This window comes from Odocoileus virginianus, chromosome 22 (genome assembly GCF_023699985.2).
Source record: "Odocoileus virginianus isolate 20LAN1187 ecotype Illinois chromosome 22, Ovbor_1.2, whole genome shotgun sequence".
In the NCBI taxonomy this organism is placed as follows: domain Eukaryota; kingdom Metazoa; phylum Chordata; class Mammalia; order Artiodactyla; family Cervidae; genus Odocoileus; species Odocoileus virginianus.
Window position 1 is genome coordinate 29,075,270 of NC_069695.1, and position 27,370 is coordinate 29,102,639.

At 39.7% G+C, this 27,370-nt stretch overlaps 1 protein-coding gene across 1 annotated transcript in view; it reads right to left on the reverse strand.

The window, feature by feature from the left end:
* CDH2 (cadherin 2) overlaps positions 1 to 27,370 on the reverse strand; it is a 248,326-nt gene that overhangs the window by 184,151 nt on the left and 36,805 nt on the right. Inside the window, exon 2 of the mRNA XM_020870897.2 lies at positions 24,653 to 24,764. Within this exon, the coding sequence (XP_020726556.1) occupies positions 24,653 to 24,764 (112 nt within the window). The remainder of the gene's footprint in view (positions 1 to 24,652; positions 24,765 to 27,370) is intronic.

The following is a 27,370-nucleotide window of genomic DNA, read 5'->3' on the forward strand; positions in this document are numbered from 1 at the left end:
AACCCAGCACATTACTGCCCAGTCATTGATTCATTTAACCAATATTTACAAAGTACTTAGAATGAATAAAGAAACTGCCACCGCTCAATTAATACACTGAATACAAAAACTAATATCGTCGAGTAGTGATTCCAAAGAAGACAGGAAGTGGAAGAGAGGAAGATTCAAAGATAATACTTTAAAATTTATTTTCTTCTTAAAAAGGAGGCCAGAATTAAGTGGACATACAACGAGGAGGGAGAGGAATGAGGAATTCAACCCAAACACTTGTTTTATAAGAATGAACTTATATACCCTAATACAATTAAATGCAAATTAACTTGCTTTCTGAAAATCAAAGTTGAAAAGGAAGGTGTGGAAGAAAACCCCTAAATCATCATAATAAACATTTATTTAGCATTCCCAGGTGGCACTGTGGTAAAAAGAATTCCAGGGACTGTATAGTCCATGGGGTCGCAAAGAGTCATATCCTTGCCTGGGAAATCCCAGGGACAGAGAAGCCCTGCAGTTAGGCTACAGTCCGTGGGGTCGCAAAGAATCTGACACGATTGAGGGACTGAATATGCATGCATAATATGATCGGGCATTGTTCTAAACATTTTATAGATATTAACTTGTTAACGCATCCTAACAGGTTTGCAAAACAGAGGCTGTCATTATCCTCAGTATTTGAAGGACACTAAAGGGGCTAAGGCAATGGCACCCCACTCCAGTACTCTTGCCTGGAAAATCCCATGGACGGAGGAGCCTGGTGGCCTGCAGTCAATGGGGTCGCTAAGAGTCGGACACGACTGAGCGACTTCACTTTCACTTTTCCTTTCATGCATTGGAGAAGGAAATGGCAAGCCACTCCAGTGTTCTTGCCTGGAGAACCCCAGGGACGGGAGAGCGTGGTGGGCTGCCGTCTATGGGTTCGCACAGAGTCGGACACGACTCAAGTGACTTAGCATCAGCAGCAAAGAGGCTGAGGAACTTCCCTGGTGACTTAGTGGTAGAGAATCTGCCTACCAACGCAGGAGACGCAGGAGATGTGGGTTTAATCCCCTGGGCCGGAAAGATTCCCTAGAGGAGGAAATGGCAACTGACTCCAGTACTCTTGCCTGGAGAATTCCCATGGACAGAGGAGCCTGGCAGGCTACAGTCCATGGAATCGCAAAGAGTCGGACACGACTGAGCACACATGTACACCATGCACGAAAGGGCTAACTCTCAGATACCACTATGACTTACAACTCAGAGCTCCGAGCTACAAAATACTTATGCTTACCATTTAAGACATATTTGGGGGTGTAGAAAATATGCAAAATGATGTCATCATTCTCCTTAAATTGAACTGAAAATAGTATGGAAAATGAAAACCATGAAAACTTATCTTAAGTAGAACATTTTTACAGGAAACGAGATGAAATCTATAGTTAAACCTGTACTGTTTAAACACTTAGAACTTCTCAGATCAACAGCACAAGTGTTCATGTTTAAAGAAAAACAGGGAAACTTTTTAATAAAAATGAGACTGATAAAAGGTCATACATTGTTATTCTAGAGGAAGTATCCAGATGCGATGGTCTTAAAACTGTACAAACATTTTTTATTTTGAAGACTGCCATCATTCAGAGGAAAACAGACCCTGACATTTGTGACTGCTTAATTATACACTGTCCTCAAATGGATATGGGCTTCCCAGGTGATGCAGTGATAAAGAATCCACTGTTAATGCAAGAGACACAAGAGACATGGGTTCAATCCCTGAGTCAGGAAGGTCTCCTGGAGTAGAACTGGCAACCTGCTAAAGTATTCCTGCCTGGAAAATTCCATGGACAGAGAAGCCTGGCAGGCTACAGTGCAGGAGTTGCAAAGAGTCAGACAAGACTGAGCGATTAAGCATGTACACGCAAACAAACGGGTGTATAAATAAAACCTAAACAGAATAATTGGGGAAGGTGATATGACTACATAATCAACTTTAAAAAATAAAAATGAATCACTTCTTTAAAATACAGAACAGTGTATACTCCAGCCTTAGAGAGACGACACATGGCCTTTGATAAAATACAGTATCTTTCTTTTACCGGCTGGGTGCTTGTGCAAACTCTTTAGCTTTTCTGAATTTGTTTATGTAATCCCTTTAAAGTATATACAAAACTTACCCCACTGTTTGTTACGATAATTAAGCTAAACATCTAGGCCACTAACCTAGTATCTGGAACTCAAGCAAATTTGCTACACATAAGATAATATAAAACACAGCCAGGAGGCTTCTAATCGCTCATCGACAAACAATAATTACCTTTGAAAAAAATCTTAATATTGGGTAAATCTCTCCAATTTTCTAATCTCCTGGATAAAGAGAATAAGTAAGTGAAATCCATCATTGATTTCAAATATTACTGAGTGTGCTGCACTCAGCAAAGGGGATAAAGATATAAACAAGACACAGGCCAGCATGCCAGAACTACAAAGCTAGTATGGAAAAGTGACTTCCAAGTTCCCAGAACTGCAAGGTGGACAGAGAGGACTAGTAGGTTCTGGAACAACAAATCAGCACCTGCAATGATGCAGTGCACATGCTGGTCATGTCCAGCTCTTTGTGACCCCATGGACTGTAGTGGGTACAGGCTCTGTCCATGGAATTTTCCAGGCAAGAGTACTGGAGTGGGTTGCCATTTCCTACTTTAGAGGATCTCCCGACCCAGAGATTAAACAGGAGTCTCCTATGTCTCCTGCATTGGCAGGCGGACTCTTTACCACTGTGCCACCTGGGAAGCCCCAAAGATATGGCAACATGATTCAATTTGCAGCCAGGACCCATCAATAATAGGAGCCTAAGAATGCCCCCAAAGGCTATGGGGTGAGTTTTAGGGCCAGATTCTGCAGTTGAAGGCCTTGTGTGGTGGCCTCAGGCAGCTAGACTTTGTCCCTAAGGCACCGCTGACCCATGGAGCCCCATGGGGAGTCCTCAGGCAAGAGACAGACAAAAAACCTGCTCTGTACACTGAATTTCAGCAGCAATACAGAATACAGGTTGAAGAGGAATTTTTACTATAAAGAAAAGGTAGATACTGTATTACTTACTAAAGCACCTTCTTTTGTGTAGAAAAAGAATGAACATCAAGTTATCCAATCCACCAACCTGACACAGAAGAAATAACACTAAAACCTATAGAACTTTTCCCTTAATTTCTATGGGAGCAGTTTCAGATTTGGCTGATGGACTCAACTTCCTAGTGGTTTGGCAATTTATATGCTTCCCCTAATAATAGCAAATTAAAATTCTGGTGGCCAGAATGACAGGTTGCCCAAGTCTGATCTGAAACTTGGGAAACAGCCATCAATACAAGGCCCTGAAGTGAAAGAAAAATACTTTTTAGTGAGCAATGGTCAAACCAATTTACCTATTCACCCATACATATAAGATTTTACTTGGTGTTATTAAAATAATGCTGATTCCACTTTTTAATAAGGAAAATAATCTTTTGAAGAAGCAGAGCACTAAGGCTTGTTACAATACAGTAATTTAAGCCATGACAAAAAACCCTTACAAGCATATATAAATATAATTAGGTCTGAAAAAAGCAGGGTTTATTATGGGTGGAAGCAGAGTTGCCTTAATGTATACAAGACCTTCAAGGCTATTTTAGTACAAACTTAATTAGAAAAATTTTTCAAAAGAAACACACATATGTGCCATTTCCTCTCTCACTTCATATAATCACATGAACTCTTCGAATCGTATGGTTAACATATTGTGAGGCTCTATGTGCTCGGCCTTCAAAGGACATGGGTGTTGCTGGCCAAGGGTGATGATGGTCAAATATTTTGCAAAGTTGAACTATTACCTATTAACTTATAACCCTAAAAAGATGCTCTGTGGCAAATATTTGAGTTAATGAATGAAAAGATAAAGAAATGACCGAAGATGAGTTGGCTGCTCTTCTAGGACACTTCTGATGTTCCCGGACATGTGACGGTGCATATGTGGAAAAGAAAATAATAAAGGTGATCTCCTGTCAAAAAATAAAAATAAAGGAACAGTGCAAACAATACAGTCAGTAGGACACGAATAACAACTACACGGCGTTCACGGCAACTCCTCACCATACTTCTGACGTACTTTAATAAGGTCATGAAATTCCCTGTCAGGTTTTCATTTTGGTTTTTCTGGAACCAAATGCAAAATTAAAACAAATTCATAGGCTCTGAAAAACTTTTAAAATTGTAACCAATTTTCATAATCTTATCACTTAAGTAATTTCTTAGATTACACATCAAGAACTATATGTGTACAAAATACTACATGTGTACCTAAAACAACAGAAGTATAAATATTTATTTCTCAGATGTTTAGCTAGCCTCCAAAGAAGCTTGATGGCTAAACTATAATATTCCAAGTTTTATTATAATATGTTTCAAAGGCATTTATGAATTAAGGAACTAACCAAACTGCTGGGTTTAGCATTAATGCTGTTATTAATGAGTCTACCTCCCAAAGAAGGACACAAAGACAAAATAAATAGAATGAGCTTTTGTTGCATGTTCAAAACATACCCTATTTACTTGGTTCCTGCAGATATACCAGTGATACAAGACATGGATCTGAATTGCTCTTTTGCTTATATTTGAAAGTATAATTGTAGATGCAGCCACCCATCATCTCCAATAACTCCAGACTTTCATATGTAGGTTTCAGATGTATTCGAGCCCACTCAAAACAATTAGGCATCAATTGTTTCTTGAATTATGTGACTTTTGTCCCTTCTATATGCAAACAGACCTTAGAACTGCCTTTGTGTGATATGGTTATTAGCTACTCCACTGAAAATTGTAATTTGCCTTTCAAAACATCAAGTCCAAAGTTAACATATTTGTAATGCTAAATTATTTTTCTCTGAAAATGGATGTGCTTCCATCACTTTAATACTTTAAAATTATAGCTATAAACATTTTAAACTCACAAACGAAGCATAATGGCCTGTAAATAAAAATCTATCTATGATATAAGTAAGTACGCTTTAATTGTGGTAATTATCAAAAAATATTTGTAAGAAGATGGCCTTGAGGCCATTGGTAAACACAGACCAAAGATCAACTATCAAAACTTTCTTGTTCTTAATCGAAGTTCAGCTTGATTTGTAAATCCCTGAGACTTTAGGCCTATCCACAACTTGGAAAATACAAATTAACTTGTAAAAAACTAATGATGACTCTATATATCAATAGCATAATTCATATACCTTTCTTATTACATATTTTTAAGAAATCTAGAGCTACATAAAAGATTTGTTATTAGATAAAAAAATAGAATTGGGGGAAATATTCAGCATTAAACACAGTGTCCCTTCTCTGCCACATTCTTGGTATAATCATGAACTTCTCTTCATTTGTAAAACTGACATAGACTCGTAGCACTCATAGTTAACGCATGACTGTAAGGCAAACAGGTGGTAATTCACAAACACGGAATACTTTCATATCCAGTACATAATGTTCAATAAATAAATATCCTCCAGAAGCATTATGGCCCCTTGAGGGTGTCATGAGCACTAACAGTGAGCGTGGGCATGGGGAAGTCACGGCCGTCCTCAGAGGACCACTTCTGCTGGAGAACACACAGGAGCCCTGCTGAAGACTCTGGGGCCGAGTACTCCACCCTAGAAAGCAAGGCCAACACACTGCTTTCCAAACTGCAGATAACGGCAGATTCTTAGTATAATTCGGAATGGAATGGAAAATGGAGTATACCATGTGCTTAAGCTGCTTAAGTCGTGTTTGACTCTTTGCGACCCCATGGACAGTAGCCCGCCAGGCTCCTCTGTCTATGGGATTCTCCAGGCAGGAATACTGGAGTGGGTTGTGATGCCCTCCTCCAGGGGATCTTCCTGACCCAGGGATCGAACCTTCATCTCTTATGTCCCGTGCATCCTGGGGTTCTTAACCACTAGCACCACCTGGAAAGCCCACATCACAGTCAAGGGTAAGCATGCTGTCTTGTGAAATACATAATATACAGCATCGTAAAATGTGTTTCTGACAACCCCTCCCAGTCATAACAATTGAAAATTACTATCCTAAAAGACAGGATTATACACCCACCCCACACAGGACATCCGTGAAATAATTACATCAAACCTAGCTGGGGTCTAAACTGTCTACTATACATGCTCAGTTGTGTCCGACTCTACGACCCCATGGACCGTAGCCCGCCAGGCAAGAATACTGGAGTGGGGTGCCATTTCCTCCTCCAGGGGATCTTCCTGACCCAGGGATCAAACCTGCGTCTCTTACATCTCCTGCATTGGCAGGCAGGTTCTTTACCACTAGTGCCACCTGGGAAGCCCCTGGGGACTGTGTGGCAGGATTAATTGGCAAAAGTCCTGAGAAAACAGAGCATCACAGCAGCTGAGCAGGCCTCTTCCAGGGAGCCCTGCAGGAGACGATTTGGGATCCATCTCCAGAGACTAAAGTCTAAAATTATGTTGCGTCCGTTGGGGCACAGTGTTGTAATGCTGCCAAGATTTTGCAAAGTAGAGTTCCACTGTGAGGGCAACAAGCCCTCTTTGAAATCAGTGGAGAAGAGTAAAAGGATTACATTTCCATGAGAGGCTGAGACTTCAATTTTGAGAGACTTCAATTCTTCCCTTTAAGAATTAGTTAAAAATTTAGAATCAGGCGCGTATCTGAGCACATATACTCATTCCCTCAATGGAATCTTTATTTTTAAAACCAACTCTTTACACCATGTTCTCAGCTAACTGGACATATAACCACAAAATAGTTCCAGAAATCTGAGAAAGCAAATATCATTTTGGACCCCATAGATACCAGATAATTTGTTGACAGAATGACCCATGAAAAAAAGATCAAGTAAGATATTCTAAGTTCTATGGTGCTGCAAAGTGAGAGTTTCCTTTAAAGGTTCTTCTGCCCTTTTTACAAATCTAGAATTATATATCTTTTTCTTCCCCCAAATACTAAAATTCATGTTTAATAAATACTAAATTTCATGTTAGGAACTTCTTAAAGACTGAATACTTGCAGCTCCCCCCAAATTCATATGTTGAACACTATCCCCTGATATGATTTAGAGGTGGGAACTTTAGGAGGTGATGAGGGTGTGGGGTGTGGAGGTGGTGAGGTGTGAGGGTGGGGCCCCCACAATGGGATCAGTGAACTTATGGGAAAAAAAAAAAAAAAAGAACAGTGAGCTCCCTTGCCCTTTCCACCATGTAAGCACCCAATGAGAAGACATGCCTGTGAAGCAGGAAGAAGACCATCAGTGAATCAGCCAGAGTCTTGATCTTGGACTTCCCAGCCTCCAGAGAAGTGAGAAATAAATTTCTCTGTGTAAGTTTACAGCACTCTGTTACAGCAGCCTGAAAGTTCTAAGACAGAAACCAAAGGAAAAATTTCTCTGAGAGTGAATTTCCTTTCAATTTTAAAAAATCTAACCCTCTGAATGACTTCTGGATCATTACTTTGTAAGAAAAGAGACCATAGGTGTGAAGACAATCACAGCAAGGTCCCTATGCAAGCACTCTGAGGGTTTTTAGTGATAACACCTTACTGCTGCTGCTGCTGCTAGGTCGCTTCAGTCGTGTCTGACTCTGTGCGACCCCACAGACGGCAGCCCACCAGGTTCCCCCGCCCCTGGGATTCTCCAGGTAAAAACACTGGAGTGGATTGCCATTTCTTTCTCCAATGCATGAAAGTGAAAAGTGAAAGTGAAGTCGCTCAGTCGTGTCCGACTTTTCAAGACCCCACGGACCGTAGCCTACCAGGCTCCTCCATCCATGGGATTTTCCAGGCAAGAGAACTGGAGAGGGTTGCCATTGCCTTCTCCAACACCTTACTTCACTTCTAGGCAACTCATAAGAACACTTTGATAGAATCTTCACTTAGCACATCGATCACTGCCATGGTGAGTTTCTATTAAGATCTGACCTAGAAAAAGCCCTTAATTTTTCTTCCTGTACTTCTCTATCTTATAGTCTTATACGAAAAATCAAAATATTTTGCAAGAGATTCAGAAAAAAAGAAATGATCCATTTAAACAGACAGGAAAAAACAAAAGAAGGGATAGGGAAGAAATTGTTGCCAAAACAGTTTTTTGTATACTAAAGGAGTAAGACCCTAGAGCTTAGTCAAAATTTCCTTTTGCCCAAATACTTTTCATCATTTCACAAGCTAGCATCCCATTTCCATCTTTCTAAATTACTAAAGACTTCATTTTTCTTTTAATTTGCATATTGTTCCCTGCAACAGATGATACTGTCCTTGACCTCATTTCCTGTTTCTCGGTAAATCGCCAAACTTCTGTTCAGACTCATTGACTCATTTAATCTATCACCTAGGGTTACAGCCAGGACCTGGCCGGCGTTGTATGAGGCCCTGGGGATACTGGGTAAATAAGTGACCTGGTTCCACCACGTAGAGGTGACCATCACCTCAGGCCCACGGCAGAAAAGCAGAGACCCTTGAGCAAAGCAGCAGCTTTTCGATCCCTGTTTTGATACTTCCCCTTGCTAGCTATAAGCCTGTAAACCAGCTTCTCCTGCCCCTGCAGTCATGAAGCCTGTGCTCCCACCGTCAGGTGATCCTCATCAACCAGGATGCAACTCGCTGAGAGTAACAGAAATGCCTCTCTCACTGCCTGACACAGTCATTACGGCTTATGGGCTAACATGACAGGAAGCCCAGGGATGGAAAAAGGTCTGGATTATATTAATTCAGCAGCTGAGTAATCACCATCAGAGGCCAAGCTTCTCTCCATCTCTCCTCTCTGCCTGGAAGTGATGGACTGGCAAGAACTGTCGAGATTATTTAATTCCTTGTCTTCATCTAGAGAGGAAGAGAACCATGGAGGCAAAGGGAAGGAGGTGTGGGGTACAGTGATGAGGGGGCAAAGACCTAGAGAGAAAGGTAGAGAGGAAGCAAAATTTCCCTAAACTTGACCTCACTGATCCAAAAGTTTCCACTGTGGTCACAGGAATAAGGCTATGATGTCTTGTCCCTAGAATTGTAGGTGAATCAAGCTTCTAAATCAATGAACTGCACAGTAATCGAGGAATGAATCTCAGGAAAGGCCACTATGATGCCAACCACACAACTGATTTGCACAACTTTATTCACCTACTGTTTACAGCTTTTCAAGTCTGCTTCATCCAGATGGTCCTCTCCAGAGTCCATAATCACCTAATTCTCCTGCCATCACTGGATGACTCCCACCTCAAGAGCCAGCTCAGTTCCTCGCTCAAACTCAAGGGTCTTTGAGACGGGATAAGTGTATAAGCGTTAGTTGCTCAGTCATATCCAACTCTTTGCAACCCCATGGACTGTAGCCTGCCACGCTCCTCTGTCCATGAGGATTCTCCAGGCAAGCATACTGGATTGGGTTGCCATTCCCTTCTCCAGAGGATCTTTCCAACCCAGGAATCAAACCCGGGTCTCTCACATTGCAGGCAGATTCTTAACCATCTGAGCTACCAGGGAAGCCCAGATGGGACATGGGGATCACAAAGAGTCGGACTAACACTGTGCAACTAACACTTTCACTTTTGTCCCATCAGTCTACATTTTGGGATGTTTTCGCCAATAAAAATCTTCCTCCCATGTCCATCTGATCTCAGACACACACCCCTTAACTATTGCCTCCTTATCTATCCAAAATGCCACTCTGCAAAGCATATTCTCAAGTATGCCTCCTCCAATACCTCATCCCTGCTGCGTCTGGTCCCTCACTGACCTGACTTTTCAGCACACCCTATGGAGGCAGCATGGTTCATCAGAAAGATCATGGGAGCGGACATCCCACTGACCCAGACTCAACCCCTGGTGCCACCACTTGCTAAGGGAACACCTTGGGGAAATCACTTTAAACTGTCTGCATCTGAATTTCCTTACCTGCAACATAAGTAGAAACGAAAGTGTCTATTAAGCACCTGGAACATGCAGACATTTGATAAATTTTAAAAATCTATTATCATTACTGGGCTTGCCAGGTGGCACTTGTGGCAAGGAATCCACCTGCCAATGTAGGAGACCTGAGTTTGATCCCTGGATCAGGAAGATCCTCTAGAGAAGGAAATGGCAACCCACTCAAGTATTCTTGCCTGGAATTTCCATGGGCAGAAGAGTCTGCAGTTCAGGGCGCCACAAAGAGTTGGACATGACTGAGCATCACATATTATCATTATAGAGCCTTGGAAACTTTTGCTTTTATACAGTCTTCTGATGCTGTCTAGAGCTCTCACACACTAGATCTTCACTTCACAGCACGTACTCTGGGAGAATAAAAGATTTGTCAATTTCTCCCCTACGAGCCACATCTGGCAAAACCAAGATGGGGCTTTATGTGGACTACCTACATCTTCTCTCATCTTCCACAGCAATGAATTTCTATTTCTTAAGTAGAAAACATTCTGGGGCATACAGTATGCTGGGTAGTGATTTGTGGTCATTTTGGAAAAGAGAGGTTGAGACAATGGACCTTGTGCATCTTGACTGGCAACAAGGACTTTAAAACCCCAGATAAGTAAGTGTATTCTGGCACATGCAGGGGGAAGTGAGAGAGCTGAAGGGGCACAAAATGCTCCACCTGAAGCAGGCTTTCTGGGAAGCACTGCTCTCATGAGCCAGAGAGGAAGGACTCTGTGCAAGGGACAGAAATCAGAAGACAATATACAGACTACCTCCAGCCACTCATTACTCTTACAGTGAGTCACCTCAGCTTTGTGAACTCAGTTTCATTACATGAACATAGAAATGCTCCCCTTCCGCACCCCCAGATGCACCCCATCTTAGCTGTCCCTTGGAATTTTGGGCAATCAATATGATATTTATGAAATTTCTCAAGAAGTATAACACATTTTATGCAAATGTAAAAAGCAAAGGCATCACTCTGCTGACAAAAGTCGGTAATAGTCAAGGCTATGGTTTTTCCAGTTGTCATGTACGGATGTGAGAGCTGGACCATAAAAAAAGCAGAGCACTTAAGAATTCAGGCTTTCGAGCTGCAGTGCTGGAGAAGACTCATGAGAGTCCCCGGGAAAGCAAGGAGGTTAAACCAGACAATCTTAAAGGAAATCAACCCTGAATACTCTTTGGATGGACTGACGCTGAAGCTCCAGTTCTCTCACCACCTGATGCAAAGAGCTGACTCATAGGAAAAGACTCTGATGCTGGGAAAGGCTGAGAGCAGGAGGAGGAGGCGACAGAGGATGAGATGGTTGGATGGCATCACCAATTCAATGGACAGAGACAGTCCATGGGGTCTCGAAGAGTCGGACATGACTTGGCGACTGAACAACAACAAAAATACACTTATAAACAAAAAAAGTACACTTATAAACAAACAATCTGAATACCAAAGGTAAGGTGATTCTTATACATTTCAACACAGCCTCACCCAAATGTGCATATTGCAACCACCAGACATTATATATCAATAATCAGCAAAACAAAGGATATACCCTGTTCTTAATTGCTTATTTAAATGGTTGCCTAGGAAAATAATAAATTATAATTATGATTTATGGGTTAAGTCATTAGGGCATTTAAATATCAAACTACTAAACTCTGACAGTGTGGCACTAATAGGGATTGAGAGTTCACGCCATCTACTAATTTGCTAATCGTTAGTAAAGTGACAATACCATACTGGGGCTTCATCAGTTTGAGTAGTCAGTGTGAGATTACTTCATAAGGGAACATTTTCCTACAATATAAACGCAACAAGATGCTTTAATAAATGTCTTTGACATTGACAGAATAGATGACAAGTCAACAAAAGACGCCATGGTGAATCAAAGTGACTGAGTTGAAGGAATAATTACATATATGCATAATGTGAAAATCTGCAGGATTTAATTTCACAAAGGAATCAGGAGAACAAATATTCAGCTCTGTCAAATTTTTGCTCCAATCATCCCATGAAGGCAGCCCTTTATTTTTGTCCTTTAAAACCACACAGAAATGCTCCAAAGGAACATTTATAATTTAAATAATTGCTAGAAATGGGGACTGTTTCCCCACTACCATAAGTAATAAGTGTGAGCTGGGCTCTGGTATTTTCCAAAGTAATGCAGACAGACTTCCTTAGCCAGGAGAGAAAACAAATATTTGCTGAATACATGTTGGGAACACAAATACTCCCCTAGCTCTGAAAATTTCCACATCAACACTCTGTTAAATTTGTAATACCTGTTAACCTGAGAATAATTAATTTACAAAGAAATTCTGAAATAAAAGACAAAAGTGATAATGAACTTGCCCTTATTTGTTGGGCTTGAAAAATACCATTCAATGCACAGCTCAATAAGGTCAAGGGCAGCTGGGAAAGGAGAACTTCGGGGAGGCCAACTGATATCAGAGGAAGATCAAACGTAGCCTATCGGGGGCTTCCCCTCAGACAGAAATACCCTTGGTTAGACTATAACATGAGCCAATGAATGAAGGGGCCAGGACAAGAGATTTCGACCCTAGGAATTAGAACTTACAGGCCATTTCCTGTGATGAAGTTTTTTTTTGTTTGTTTGTTTTCTACCAGATAAGTGAAGAGCCTTGTCCTCCATGTATTAGCACTTTTTTAGAACTTAATAATCTCCTCATCTGAGCATCTGGTAAACTAAATATTCAGATATTCAAAAACTAACAAGAATATAATGATAGTGGACACAGATATGTTCCAAGTGTTAACATGAACAAAGGTTTCATCAACATCTATTTTAGAAGTTGATCCAAATCTGTTCCAAAGACAGAAAGTGGGCTTCTACATAAAAAAAGCACTAGAGAAGAGGCAAGGTACAATCTCCAAAATATAACACCTCTAAAACCATCTGATCTATGTCTCTGTCATGTAAATACACACTATGGACCAACTATGGAAGTCAGGCAGAGACTACCTTTATTAGAGTCACCTGGAGTCCATCTGTAAAAACCTGAATGTATGAAAACTAATCATATTGTTTTTTTTTTTTTTAAAAGAAACAGAAGGTTGGCGGAGTAGTCTCCTGTACTTTTTAACACAGACACTAGAAACAAAAGTTACACTCAAAAGAATAAGAGCATATGAAGAGTGCAGAGCCATGTAACAGTCAACTTAGAAGGCAGAGTGATTAAAATCTGATGAATTCCTACGTTACAGGGACACTTCCTCATAGACTGGGAACCTTACAGGGAGAAGAAACCACCTCCATCACAAAGACTGACTGGCCGCTAGAGTGAGGCCCAAAGGAGGCATCAGTTCAGTTCAGTCGCTCAGTCGTTGAGACCACATGAACCACAGCACACCAGGCCTCCCTGTCCATCACCAACTGCCAGAGTCCACCCAAACCCATGTCCATTGAGTTGGTGATGCCATCCAACCATCTCATCCTCTGTTGTCCCCTTCTCCTCCTGCCCTCAATCTTTCCTAGCAGCAGGGTCTTTTCAAATGAGTCAGCTCTTCGCATAAGGTGGCCAAGCTATTGGAGTTTCAGCTTCAACATCAGTCTTTCCAATGAAGGATAAAGAAGGCATGGCCCAGTGCAAAGACACCCGTCTTCAAAAGTGGCTGGCATTCTCAATTCCACTCTTGAAACAACAGGGTATGATGATGCTTCCATTTTGGGGAAAAAAAGCCTAAAAGACATTTTTCCCCCAAATTAGAGCAAACTAAAGCATCCACAGAAGGAACCACAATGTAGAAAGAAAAACAGTCACATTGAAGAAAGAAAAATAATAGAATGAGGTGTCAGTGACTTGGCCCTTACAAGTGAGCAAACCCTCACCAGGGTGCCCTACAAAAGATTCAGTGAGGAATAATTAAAAAGAGCAAACTTGAGAATCCTGAGAGACAGGGTTCAAATCACAGAGTTACCCAAGTCCAAAAAACACTAATAAAAAAACAAACAAAAAAAAACCAGTGTTCACATCTCCAAATGCAATAGAAGGTTCATTTCTGTTCTATCAATTTAGGGGATAACCATCTACTCAGATCTAAGTCCTCAAATGAAGACTTGTTATAACAACTATAGATATGCTTTAATAAGATATACATCTTCTTAGAAATAGATGATTTCTATTTTTTGTTAAATCCATTTTTCAGCAGGAATGTCAAACACTAATAACTGGGGTGATCGAAATCTCTTGTTATTTATACCTACACATGTCTGCAATGGATCACAATAAACTGTGGAAAATTCTGAAAGAGATGGAAATACCAGACCACCTGACCTGCCTCGAGAAATCTGTATGCAGCAGGAAACAACAATTAGAACTGGACATGGAACAACACACTGGTTCCAAATAGGAAAAGGAGTACGTCAAGGCTGTATATTGTCACCCTGCTTATTTAACTTATATGCAGAGTTCCCCATGAGAAATGCTGGGTGGATGAAGCACAAGCTGGAATCAAGACTGCCAGGAGAAATATCAATAACCTCAGAAGTACAGATGACATCATCCTTACGGCAGAAAGTGAAGAAGAACTAAGGAACCTCTTGATGAAAGTGAAAGAGGAGAGTGAAAAAGTTGGCTTAAAACTCCACATTCAGAAAATTAAGATCATGGCATCCGGTTCCAAAACTTCATGGCAAATAGATGGGGAAACAGTGGAAACAGTGACAGACTTTATTTTTTGGGGCTCCAAAATCACTGCAGATGGTGACTTCAGCCATGAAATTAAAAGACGCTTACTCCCTGGAAGGAATGCTATGACCAACCTAGACAGCATATTAAAAAGCAAAGACATTACTTTGCCAACAAAAGTCCATCTAATCAAGGCTATGGTTTTTCCAGTAGTCATGTATGGATGTGAGAGCTGGACTATAAAGAAAGCTGAGCGCCGAAGAATTGATGCTTTTGAACTGTGGTGTTGGAGAAGACTCTTCAGAGTCCCTTGGACTGCAAGGAGATCCAACCAGTCCATCCTAAAGGAGATCAGTCCTGGGTGTTCATTGGAAGGACTGATGCTGAAGCTGAAACTCCAGTACTTTGGCCACCTGATGCAAAGAGTTGACTCATTTGAAAAGACCCTGATACTGGGAAAGACTGAAGGCAAGAGGAGAAGGGGACGACAGGGGATGAGATGGCTGGATGGCATCACCGACTCAATGGACATGAGTTTGAGCAAACTCTGGGAGTTGGTGATAGACAGGGAAGCCTGGCATGTCCATGGGGTCACCAAGAGTCAGACACAACTGAGCAACTAAACTTAACTGAACTGAATGTCTGCAATGGGTCTTTTCTCCATTGCCTGACATGGAGAAACCCTATTTTAAGAAAACCATACACCATGAACTGAAATAAAATCTTAACGTTGTCTCAAAGTTGCTGTAGGCTGAAACTCATCAACCACACTTTTTGATCATTTAAAAATTTAAAGAATGTGTGTGTGTGTGCCTGTGTATCTGTGTGTCTATACATTTCTGTATGTTGTTTACTCCACTGATTTGGCAGCTATTGTCACCCACAACTTACAGATGTTGTTATATGCCCCTCTGTCCAAATAAGGATTTATAACAAATACTGGCATTGACTGCTGGGGCTTCTATGTGTCTAGGTTGCCAGCTGGGGTCTCCAGATGGTGTTGATGTTAGGGCCTTTTTGCAAAAAAAAAAAAAAAATCTACTTACAGGTCTAACATGTGAGTTCAACAATCATTTTTTAAAGTGCAAGATGGTAAGCAGTTCATCTGAAAAACACCCACGAGTTTTTGTTAACCACAGTCTTATTAACAAGAGCCAACAGGATGATGGAGTGGTGCACAACGCCAAGTCCTCCCTGGGCTGGTCTAGTGCAGCATCTGAGCCAAAGGCAAGAAGGATGGCTCAACACCACAGGCAGGGCTCAGAGGGTGTGCGTTCAGTCGTGGAGGGAAGCTCACTTTCCTCTGGTTGAAAGGGAAGGGTGAACCAGAATGTTCAAACTCCACTGAAGAAACGGTCTGATGTGCAGCCTGTGGCAGAGATTTTAGGAAAGGTGATGATGCTCAAGTATTTGAAGGATCTCTCAAGGTAAGTTTCCACTGCAAGGAGTTTGCCCGTCTTGCTGAGCAGCATTGCCCTGTTCCTTGAAAAATACCTGGCATGTGATGAACGACCAAAAATACTTGTCGAACGAAAAATGATGAAATGAATGACCTCAGAGGAAAAGAGAACGCACTCGCTGCTCGGTGCGGTGCCAAATGACGAAACAGGCACCAGCGGGTAAAGATTTTAGGAACATATGCTTCAGTTCAACTTTTTCAAAAATCGCTTTTTAACAGTGAGAGCTCTTCGGTGACGGAGCAGACTCTGTAAAGGAATGATCTCTTCCTCCTGGGGGGAGGGGACGAGCAGCGGTATTCTCGCAGAAACTGGATAACCATCTGTCAAGGATGCTCCAGCAATGAAAACCCTGTTTACATCATTGAACACCACAAGGGTTTCATTTTTATCCTAGCTGCCATTTCTGAAGAGCAAACCTTCTGCTGATATAAAATCACCAAGCTGAAAGGGAGGATTTTTAAAACCCTTTCAGGAGTGACTCAACAAAAAGTGCAAGAGTGGTTCCCAAAAGTAGATACATAAGAACATCTGTGCGGCTCTTCTTAAGTACAGATTTCTAAGTCCCACATGATCGCATTTCTCTAGTCCACTCCAGGATATTGTCCTAGTAATTATCTCCTCTCTTCTGCACCTTCACTTTTCCCCTCCCCACTGGAGTCTTTGCCATCAACATGCAACCATGTTGCATGGGATGTTACTCCTCCATCCTTAAAAATCATCCTCGTTTTTATTTTAAATTTTTAATTGGAGAATAATTGCTCCCCAATATTGTGTTGGTTTCTGCCATACATCAACATGAATCAGCCACAGGTATACCTGTGCCCCCTTCCTCTTGAGACTCCCTCCCAACTCCGACCCAATCCCACCCCTCTAGGTAGTCACGGAGCACCTGATTTGAGCTCCCAGGGTCACACAGTACATTTCGCTGGCTATCTATTTAACTTTTTAATTCATTTATTTTTTAATTGAAGGGTAACTGCTTTACAGAATTTTGTTGGCTTCTGACAAGTTAGCTATCTATTTTATATATGGTAATTTATATGTTTTCATGTTACTCTTTCAATTTGTCCCAACCTCTCCTTCCCCCACTGTGGCCACAAGTCTATTCTCCATTTCTGCCCTACCAAAAAAAAAAAAAAAAGAAAAAACCAAAACACCATCCTCGGTTGAATCTGCTTCCCCCTCAATTGCCACTCAATTTCTCTTTGTCCTTCTAAAGGAAAACTCAATCTGTGGCCAGCTTCCCGCCTCCACCTAACTATAGAACACACCAGAATCGAACTCACCCAGTTACCAACATGCTGCAAAATCCATGGTGAATTATCAGTCCTCATCTGAGCTGACACTTCAGTAGCATGGGATACAGAGGGTCACTCCCTCCTTTGAAATATAACTTCACTTGCCTTTGAAGGTACCACATCCTACTGAATTTTCTCCTAACTTTCTCTGCTCACTCTTTCTTAGTCTTCATTACCTCTCTGTCTTTTGTCTTTTGAATTGTATCTTTAAGACAAGAAATTATAGGGGACTTCCCTGGTGGTCCAGGGTTAAGAATCCTCCTTCCAGCGCAGGGGACACAGGTTTGATTCCTAGTCAGGGAACTAAGGCTCACATGCTGCAAGGCAACCAAGCCCATATGCCGCAACAAAGACCCAGCAAAGCCATGTTTTTTTTTTTTTAATTAAGAAATCAAAACTGTAAAGGGATGAAACAGCTCCTGTATAAAATTTTAACAGCCATGTATCCCAAACATCTGAGACCCTACTCAAAAAATATCCAAATATTTTACAGGAAATGCCCACTATCATGTTTATAAAGGCATAAAACCAATCTTTGGGGTTTTTTAAAAACTTATTTTATTGAAGTAGAGTTTATTTACAACATTGTGTTAATTTCTACTTCACAGCAAAGTATTCAGTTATACACATATGAACATCTATACAGACAATCATATTCTTTTCCATGATGGTTTATAACAGGATATTGAATATAGTTCCCTGTGCTATACAGTGGGACCTTGTTTACCTCCATTCGGCCTCTTAATCCTGACTTCCTAATCCCAGAGTGCTGAAAGGCTCCCTATGAAACCATTTCTTTCTTTCTTTGGGCTCTACCTCACACTTAGTGAAAATCCTTTTAGTGATTTCACCCTGGGTCATGACTGTCCTTCATACACTTAGAACTACCCACATTGCAGCCCAGACCACTCCACTAAACCCTAAACCTATATCAAAATGTCTTCATTTATCTTTGACATTCATCTCCACACACTCAAACCAACTCCTGATTATTCCCGTCACAGTGACTAACATTCTTCACAGGATTTGGACCAAATATCACAGAGTCATCCTTGACCCCTCTTTTCTCACACCATCCATCCATCCATCCAATCCATCAAACTCTGCCAGCTCGATTGCCAAAATATATTCCGAGAATAAAGTCTCGGGGCTTTAGGGCTTCTATCTCCTACTACATACAAAAATGAACTCAAAACGGGTCAGTGACCTAAATAGACCTAAAATCATAAAACATCTTAGAAGAAAACATAGGAATAAATCTTTATGACCTTGAATTTTGCAACAGTTTCTTAGATGTGACACCAAAAGCAAGAGCAACAAGAGGAAAAACAGGTAAGCTGTACGTCTTCAAAGTCAAAAACTTTTGTGCATAAAAGGACATTGTCAAGAAAATGAAAAGACAGCCTAAAGAATGGGAGAAATATTTACAAATCATCTATCTGATAAAGATCCAGTATCCAGAATATATATAAAAAAAACTTTTAAAATGAAAACCAAACAATTAAAATATGGGCAAAGGACCTGAACAGACATTTCTTCAAAGAAGATACACAAATGTCACACAGCCTTTGCATTTGCAGTTCGCTGTTATTCTGAATGTTCCTCTCCCAGTTATCTATAGTACTTGAGCCACCTGCAATATCAATTCTTACTCAAATGTCTCCCATACAATGACACTCCCCCTGACCATCCTATTTAAACAATAAAACCACACATTCTTCCTATTTCCCTTCTCTGTCTTATTTTTCTTCATAGCATCTAACAGAAAGTAAATCTTATTTATTGTGTTTATTTTCTACTCCCCACCAGAGGCTTACTATTTAGCCTAAATGGACAGACAGAAAGGGGCCCTCAGATCTTAGGAGGGCATATTTAAACCATTCAGTGCCTGCTGGTTAACACGTTTGCATAAGGTGAAGTGTGACTTTCTTCAACACAGATCTGGTTGCTACTTTGTGAGACAGCAGACCTCAGCTACTCCAAATTACTGAAGGCATAAATAACTGCAAAAGGACTTAAAACAAAGAAGTGACCACCCAAACTGGCTTATCTTGGTTTGTAGGATTGCACTGAGAAACCTAGACCTAAAACACATCACATCAAAAGGGATGTAAAAGAATGCCAAATATTAAATAAAGTCTAAATGGTTATGATGAGAGCAAGGATGAAATTTCTTAGTTCTTATGTTGATCTTACTATATACCTAATAGCTCTTAAAAAATAGCTGCCACAAGGTATTAAAATTAAAAGCTCTCCACCCTGGAGAATCTACATGGCTGTGTTTCATTTGTAACTCCTAAGAGCCTATCATCAATATCCAAGAGAACCATCTGGAAACTTAACGCCTTTTTCTCACAATTGGAAATCAGTGACTCAAATGATAAAAGAATCTGCTTGCAATACGGAAGACCCGGGTTCAATCCCTGGGTTGGAAGATCCCCTGGAGTAGGGAATAACAACCCACTCCATATTCTTGCCTGGAGAATCCCATGGACAGAGGAGCCTGGTGGGCTACAGTCCATGGTGTTTCAAAGAGTCAAACACAACTGAATGACTAACACACACACATAAAGTTAGCAAAAGGCTGTATAAACAAGATGCTTCTAACCCTACCTTTTAAGTATCTTAAGACATTTACACAAAACAATAAAAAAAAAGATCTGTCAAAATGAAAAAGGCTAATTAAAACAAAAGCCAAGGTTTCCTAACATATTAGTACAAGCCTGGAACAAAGAAGACCTGCTTAAGATATAGCTGACTCCCAAATTAAGTAATGTATATCATACATGAGCAGTCAGATTATTTTTTTAAAAAAAGTAGTGCAGTTGTATAGTCCTACTAAATAATAAAAATGATTTCAGTACTGTTATCTGAAGATACCATATGACAGCTTCCTCCCAGAGTGTTAATGCAGAGAGGAGCCTCAGTCAGTAAGTAAACTAATTTAAATCAAATTCTATCTAGTTGAAAATAGTCATCATGGGCTGCCCAGAGTTGGTGAGTCTGAATGCATTACTGAAGAGCTTCTTGGTAATTGCAGGTTGCTATTTATGTTGACCAGAGTCGGAGGAGTTTACTTAAGCGAGATGTCTAAGCATACAGACCACCAGTGCAAAACATACAGGAAAATCACTCATAACATCCACACTAAAAACAGCCTAGATGCTCTCTGTGATGTCGCAGTGTGGTTGTTATTTCCTAGTGTCAGATGCACCGTTGGTGACAGAATGAAAATTTATGACTTCAGTTATTTTATTTTCAAGTAATGTGCTACCACAAGAGATTCTTTCTAGTTCAGTGGAGTGTAAGTTAAATATTTGAGACTAAATATTATTTTCAAAAGCCCTAAATTTCTGCTTGTAAACAGGTATGCACAAAAAATACTCATGGTAACAATCATCAGGAGATATTTTTTAATCACAGGGGGACCCCATGGACTATAGCCTGCCAGGCTCCTCTGGCCATGTAATTCTTCAGCCAAGAATACTGGAGTGGGTGGCCATTCACTTCTCCAGGGGATCTTTCTGACTCAAGGATAGAACCCAGGTCTCCTGCACTGTAGGCAGATTCCTTACTGTCTGAGTCACCAAGCAAGCCGTGCCTTAGAGTCACCAATTCCCAAATGTGTCTAATAACACAAAAGCCATGGTGCTAAGTGGGAAATAAAGACCAGTTCTAAGATAGACTTGTCACAAGACACATGGACAGGTAGGCTAGCTCATATTCTTCCCTGTGTTACTCCATAATGTTTTTTTTTAATCATCATTAGCATCATCACTAAATTAAGTATCAGAAACCTGAGTTCTAATTCCAAATCTGTAGCTAATAATCTAAAGCACTGTATAATCATGGGAAAAGCCTGTATCTCTCTGAGCTCCAATTTGCTTATCTATAAAATGAAGAGGCTGGCAAGGTATGCTTTTAAAACAGAATAGAAAAATGCAAGGCAAAAATGATGACCTAAACATATTAAAATTGATCCTAACTTACAAAAGGCAAACCCAGAGGGTACCATGGGATTTAAAAAAAAGGAATGTTTTTCATCTTAGGGGAAGGAGGAAAATGAAAAACATTGTAAAATTCAGTGGTTATGAGGATGGAGTAAAGAACAAACATACTTTTAACCATGAAAAGAGTTCTACAAAAATGTAAAACAAACAAACAAAAAAAAAGTCCATTACCTTTGGCCTAGGAATCTTACTTTTGAACACAAATCCCCAAAGAAAATATCCGTAAAGAAAAATCAAAGTTTGCTAAAAAAGAATCTCCATAGCAGCACAATATGTATAAGAGAAAAATTGGAAACAACCTGTAAGTTCAAAAATAGAGGCACAGTTAAGCAAAATCTGGTTTTGCTAACAAAATGGAACAGAGGCCTGGATAGCCACTTTTTTTTTTTAAAGCACTGAACTTTTTTTTTCAAAAGAGTGGAAATATTCGACATGATATAATAGGAAATGTGAAGGTTGATCACAAAATACCTTTGCCCTCTTTATGATCTTACCAAAAACTCACTGATGAAAACCAGAACAGAAATTGGAGGCATGGAACTAGCTTACTGGGTCCATTCTTTCTATGAAATTCATTACAACAGCAGAAAATAGGAGGGGCGGATGGGGAGAAAAGAATGCTCTTTAGACAAGAGTTCAGCTTTTCTAACATAAGTCTAATATCTTCTCTCTCCCTCTAATGCTTCATGTTTTTCAAGCACTTTCAAAAAGATTGTGCCTTCACCGTCTGAAGAAGAATCAGCATTCATGGCACTTACACACTTGAAAGTTAAACTTCTGTACAAGGTCTAGTGAACCAGAAATCTACCCTACAAAACCATTCTACACCTATGTTTGGACAACGGTCCTCCTCTCCCCAAAAGTCATCAGGGAATTGAAAGGAAGCATCAAGTGTTAGGAGTTACAATTTCAACAGGCTTTTAGACTCTAACCTTAATAAGATAGAAACCCGCCACAAGGCAAATGCCTTGGAAAACGGTTGCATATTTCTTATGCACAATTACTTCTTTCCTTGAACACTATAAATCACAAAACCATGGCCAAGGTTATCAGTCTGGTTGGCCCAGCAACAGATTACTCTCAGCTTTAGAATATACATGGTGAATGCACTTAGCACAGAACATAGAATTCATGAACATAATTATGACTTGGTATTTATTTGGGTTAAGTGTACACAGCCACTTTTGGATTATCACGTCACTAAAAACTCCAAACAGTTATTAATAGAAACTTTAAAAAGAAAAAAATAAGGAAAATTCTTCTCAGTAATGATTCTCCCAAATACACCTAAGTGGTGACAACACTCTTGCAGAGAGCAATGGTGATGTTTCACAAAAATCTTCCTCCTTCTAAAAGAATAGTTTTTTTTTATGAGTCAATATTTATGAACCTTATGTTTGAAGCATTAAGATGCTGGTATCTGTTAACATATTTTATGAATGATAAAGAAAAAAAGTAATGATGTGTCAGAAGAGAAAGAGCTTTATTAGAAAGCCTAAAAGATCAAAATGATAACAACTAGGTATACCAAACGTGGAGAAATTCTACCAGAGACTGTCATGTGAGACTTCCCCCAGTGATTGTTAGGGCACAGAGTCAAAAGTATTCTCAATTTTTTATATTGACAACTCTAGAAAAGTCACAAGTTTCTGGGTTATACTAAAATGATACTGACAATCAGTTATGCCAAGTTTCATCACCAGCATGATCTAATAATTTAAAAACAGGCTTTCATTTTCAAAACTATTCAGCATAGCAGCATATTTCACCTTAAATCAATGGCTTCCAGAGACAGACCATATGTTTATTCTTAACCAGCAAATTTCAACAAGCTTTTAGAAGAAGGAACTAGGAGAAGGAATTATCCACTTAAGAATGAATCTCAAAAGTAAAATGCAAAAATGCAAACAATTTCAGTGAAATTTTTGATCTGGAGAAATTACTCTCTAGGATTTTGTCAAAATATGTTTCAGCATTCAAATACTACTTAAGATCACATAGGTAGGTCCTAAGATGCCACATAATAATTTACAGATTTGAAGAAGATGACAAATGTGCAGAACTTTAAATTTTTTAAAAAATCTATACACTTTGATTTGAATTAAACTTCTCTTGCATCAACTATTAGCTAATAGATGAGAGAGCAATTCAGCATTGAGACAGACTGATTTAATATTTACTCATTAAAAATATCATGTGATGAGAAAGGGATGGGAGGATGTCTTAAAAATAACTTCAGAAAGATCACGTATGTGTGAGCGAATCACAATCAGAACAGAAATGAAAATAAAAGGATAACCGGCAACAAGGAACTTCAGTAGCTAAGGAGCTATTTACATTTCAAAGTCCTCTGTCTATGGTATTCTTAAGTATGATACCACAAAGGTCTGTCAGAGAGACAGAGAGTCTTCAATTAAGGCTGTGTGCTACAGGCCTGTGTCAATTAATTAGTTGAGGTTGCACAGATTTTCTGAAAGTGGCTATCTAAAACAGCCTCAGATATATGCACGATTTGTGGGGAATTAGAATTTAAATACAACTTTCTAATCAATTCTTCCTGCTTTCCCATTTCTATGACATTTTGTGTAATGATAAATAAGTCCATAAAAATATGACTAACCAAAATTTTATTTGCTTTCAATTAGAGGTAACAGAAGGGGCTTTCAATTTCGCTTTCGACTTCAACTTTTACTTAGATTTTATCTAGACTTATTGGCAAGAATTTTCATATGATATCCATCAATATAATGAATCTGATCCATATTTAGATAGGAGATGAGTCTATATTGGAAATTCACATGTATTACAACTAAATCAGCTATCCAGTAATTTCTATAAACAATGGCATAATAAAAATACAGATTTCATGCTTTTGCCTTGAGATTTTGCCTGCTAAATCTACTCATTTTAATTTTGCTAAATGTTAGTTTGACATGTCTTAGCAATTCTTTGATTTGCAATACTAAGTAGATGACGGTTGTAAATAATGTTTAAACCAGCAGAATCAGATATTCGGTAAATATGATCTTTTACTGGAAGTAAAATGTAGGCAGAAAATGGTAAAAAAAATTAACTGTGTGATGGTTTCCGCCATAAATGAAAAATGGAAGAGGTTTACAGGAGATCAGGAGCCTTCTAGTTGTGTACATAAGAGATTTATGAGCTCGTATGTAATCCTAAAATAAAGTCCCTACAGTCTCATTATAGGGACTGTGAAAAATTCATACTTGTACAGTGGAGATCATTTAGAGACTTTTTAACAGTGAACGGTATTTCAAGAGCATTGGCACTGCATGTATAAATGTATCTTTTGAGGTCGTACCATTGAGAAGGGGCTGTCCTTCCAGCACATCCCGGGACAAGACTGCACTGTAAACATCTTCAGGAAATCCAGTCTTGCATAACGCGATCTCCCCAGAAGCCTCCACGGAAGCCTGCAACACAAGGAAAAAAATGTGTGCTGTGATCGCCACCTCCTTCAACGGAGAAACATCCCACTTGGCATAAAGCCTCGCTTTTCCCACTATTTTGTACAAATAACCCCTTTGTTTTCGGAGTGGTTACAATTAGAACGTAGAGGGCAAAGGGTTAATCTTTTTGATAACTGGAGTAGAAGAAACAAATCCCACTTGTCTTAAACAGCAAAATTGAAATAATGCACATTCCAGGATCTTCTCAGGACTGAACATTTCCATTAAAATGGTCATTGTGAATGAAAAACTCTCAAGTGAAGCTGAGGGGGGAGAAGCGGGGTTGAGGGGACAGCCAGAGAGTTTTGAGGCTCCATAGATCACCATCACTAACTCAACTTTTCAAGAAAAATGTACACATTCCAGCATATTGATTTGTATATTCTCATCTAATTCTCTATGAAGTTTGTTTCAATGCGTTCCTGAACTAAAAAACAAAATGGTGATGTATTTACTGCAGGGTACAGAGTGTTCTATACCAAGTAAAACCAAGCAATTGAAAGTATATATTTCTCTAGACTCATGGACATAGAAAGAAAACAAACATGGTTACCAAAGGGGAAAGGCAGGGGAGGGATAAATTAGGAATTTGAGATTAACAGATACCCACTACTATATATAAAACAGACAAACAAGGACCTACTGTAAGCACAGAGAACTATATTCAATATCTTCTAATAACCTACAATAGGCTTCCCTGGTGGCTCAGATGGTAAAGAATCTGCCCGAAACGCAGGAGACCCAGGTTCAGTCTCTGGGTTGGGAAGATCCCCTAGAGAAGGGAATGGCAACCCACTCCAGTATTCTTGCCTGGAGAATCTTCATGGACAGAGAAGCCTGGCAGGCTACAGTCCAAAGGGTCACGAAGAGTTGGACATGACTGACCGACTAGCAATTTCAATAACCTATAATGGAACAGAGTTTGAAAAAGAATATGTAAACTGAATCACTTTGCTGTATAGCTGAAACTAACACATCAACTATCCATCAATTAAAAAAGGAAAATGTATTTTTCTCTAATTTGAGGGCAAGGACACATTAAAAATGTAAATACACAATTATGTTTCCTTTTTATACTCAAAAATTAGAAAGTTTCTATCTCTTGCCATCTTCCTCCCTCTCATCACACATACTCAGTAGGCTTAAAACTCAGTCATACCAAGTGCTATCCACCTACCCCTCTGAGTTAATTTCCTCACTACTTCCCTTTCTTTCCTACTTCCTACTGACATCATCACAGGATGATTAAGCCTCAGTAGAACACAGGCATCATTTGCATTAATTATAAAAATCTTTGGGAGGTGGGAGGGAGGTTCAAGAGGGACGGGACCTATATATACCTGTGACTGATTCATGCTGATGGATGGCAGAAGTCAACACAATATTGTAAAGCAATTATCCTTCATTTAAAAGTAAATAAATTATTTAAAATAATCTCCACCTGGCCCTGATGGGAATCCAAATACAGGAGGAAGAGAGTGGACAGAAGCTGCCCGAGGGAGCAGCTTAATTTCAAAGTTAAGGAGGGGCTTAAACTTCAAAAGCTGCAGGGCCAGCCTTGTGAGCAGTCTGCACTGCAGAGAAAAACCAGAAATTGGGAGGAAGGAGAAAGGGAGACCCCAGAGATAGAGAGACCCCAAAGCAATTGTCTGAAGGAAGCCATACAACGCAGATTCACAACTGAAGGCCTTTCTGGGTGATTCATGGAAAGTGTTGCAGACACTGAAGTTGCAAGAATCCAAACTGATCTAAAATATAAACAGTTCTTTTCAGATCTGAGAAAAACAAGAAAAAAAGGACATGGGCTTTGCTAATCTCTCTGTATCTAATCTCAATAATGTATTAGGAGCAACAGTGAGATATTAGATCAGACCCACCAAAGTAACAAAAATTATTAAGTCTGTTATGGGCAAGAAAAGATTGTCTCAAATCAAGGGTACAGAGCTATCAACCCCTTCACAGAGGTATCAGTGGATGCAGCTACAGTCAGCATGAAAAATTCTAGTAAAGATAACAGTAGCATATATCCTGCAGGTATATTCTTGGTAAAGTCTCCCATGGGTGCCCTAGCCAACATGTGTAGGAATGTTCACTTCAGCACAGTCGTAACTGCAAGACCTAGAAACTACCTAAACGCCCATCAATAGAGCACCAAAAGATTTTCACTTAGTCAAGGAGAAAATAGCATTAAAATGGAAGAATTAGAGCTACATTTATCCACAAGGTTCCATCGCAAAACAGATACTCAGTTACTTTAACTTTCATGTAAGGTTGAGAGAGAAATTTAACTATAAATCAACCTAGGAATGACTATTATCTTTAGTAAGTTTAGAAATCTATTTATAAAGGATTCCAAAATCAGATTGGTACCAAGATACACTGCAGTCTAAATCTTTACAAACCAAAAGCAAAAATCCAAAGCATGACTGATGACAGTTTTTATATATAAGGCTTAAATTCAAAAGGTAATGTAATACATATGTAGTAAGAATATAAAAATATACAAGGTACTGATAAGCACCAAATTTAGGAGAGTGGCTACCCCAGGGAAGGCGAGTGAGGAGAAGCAC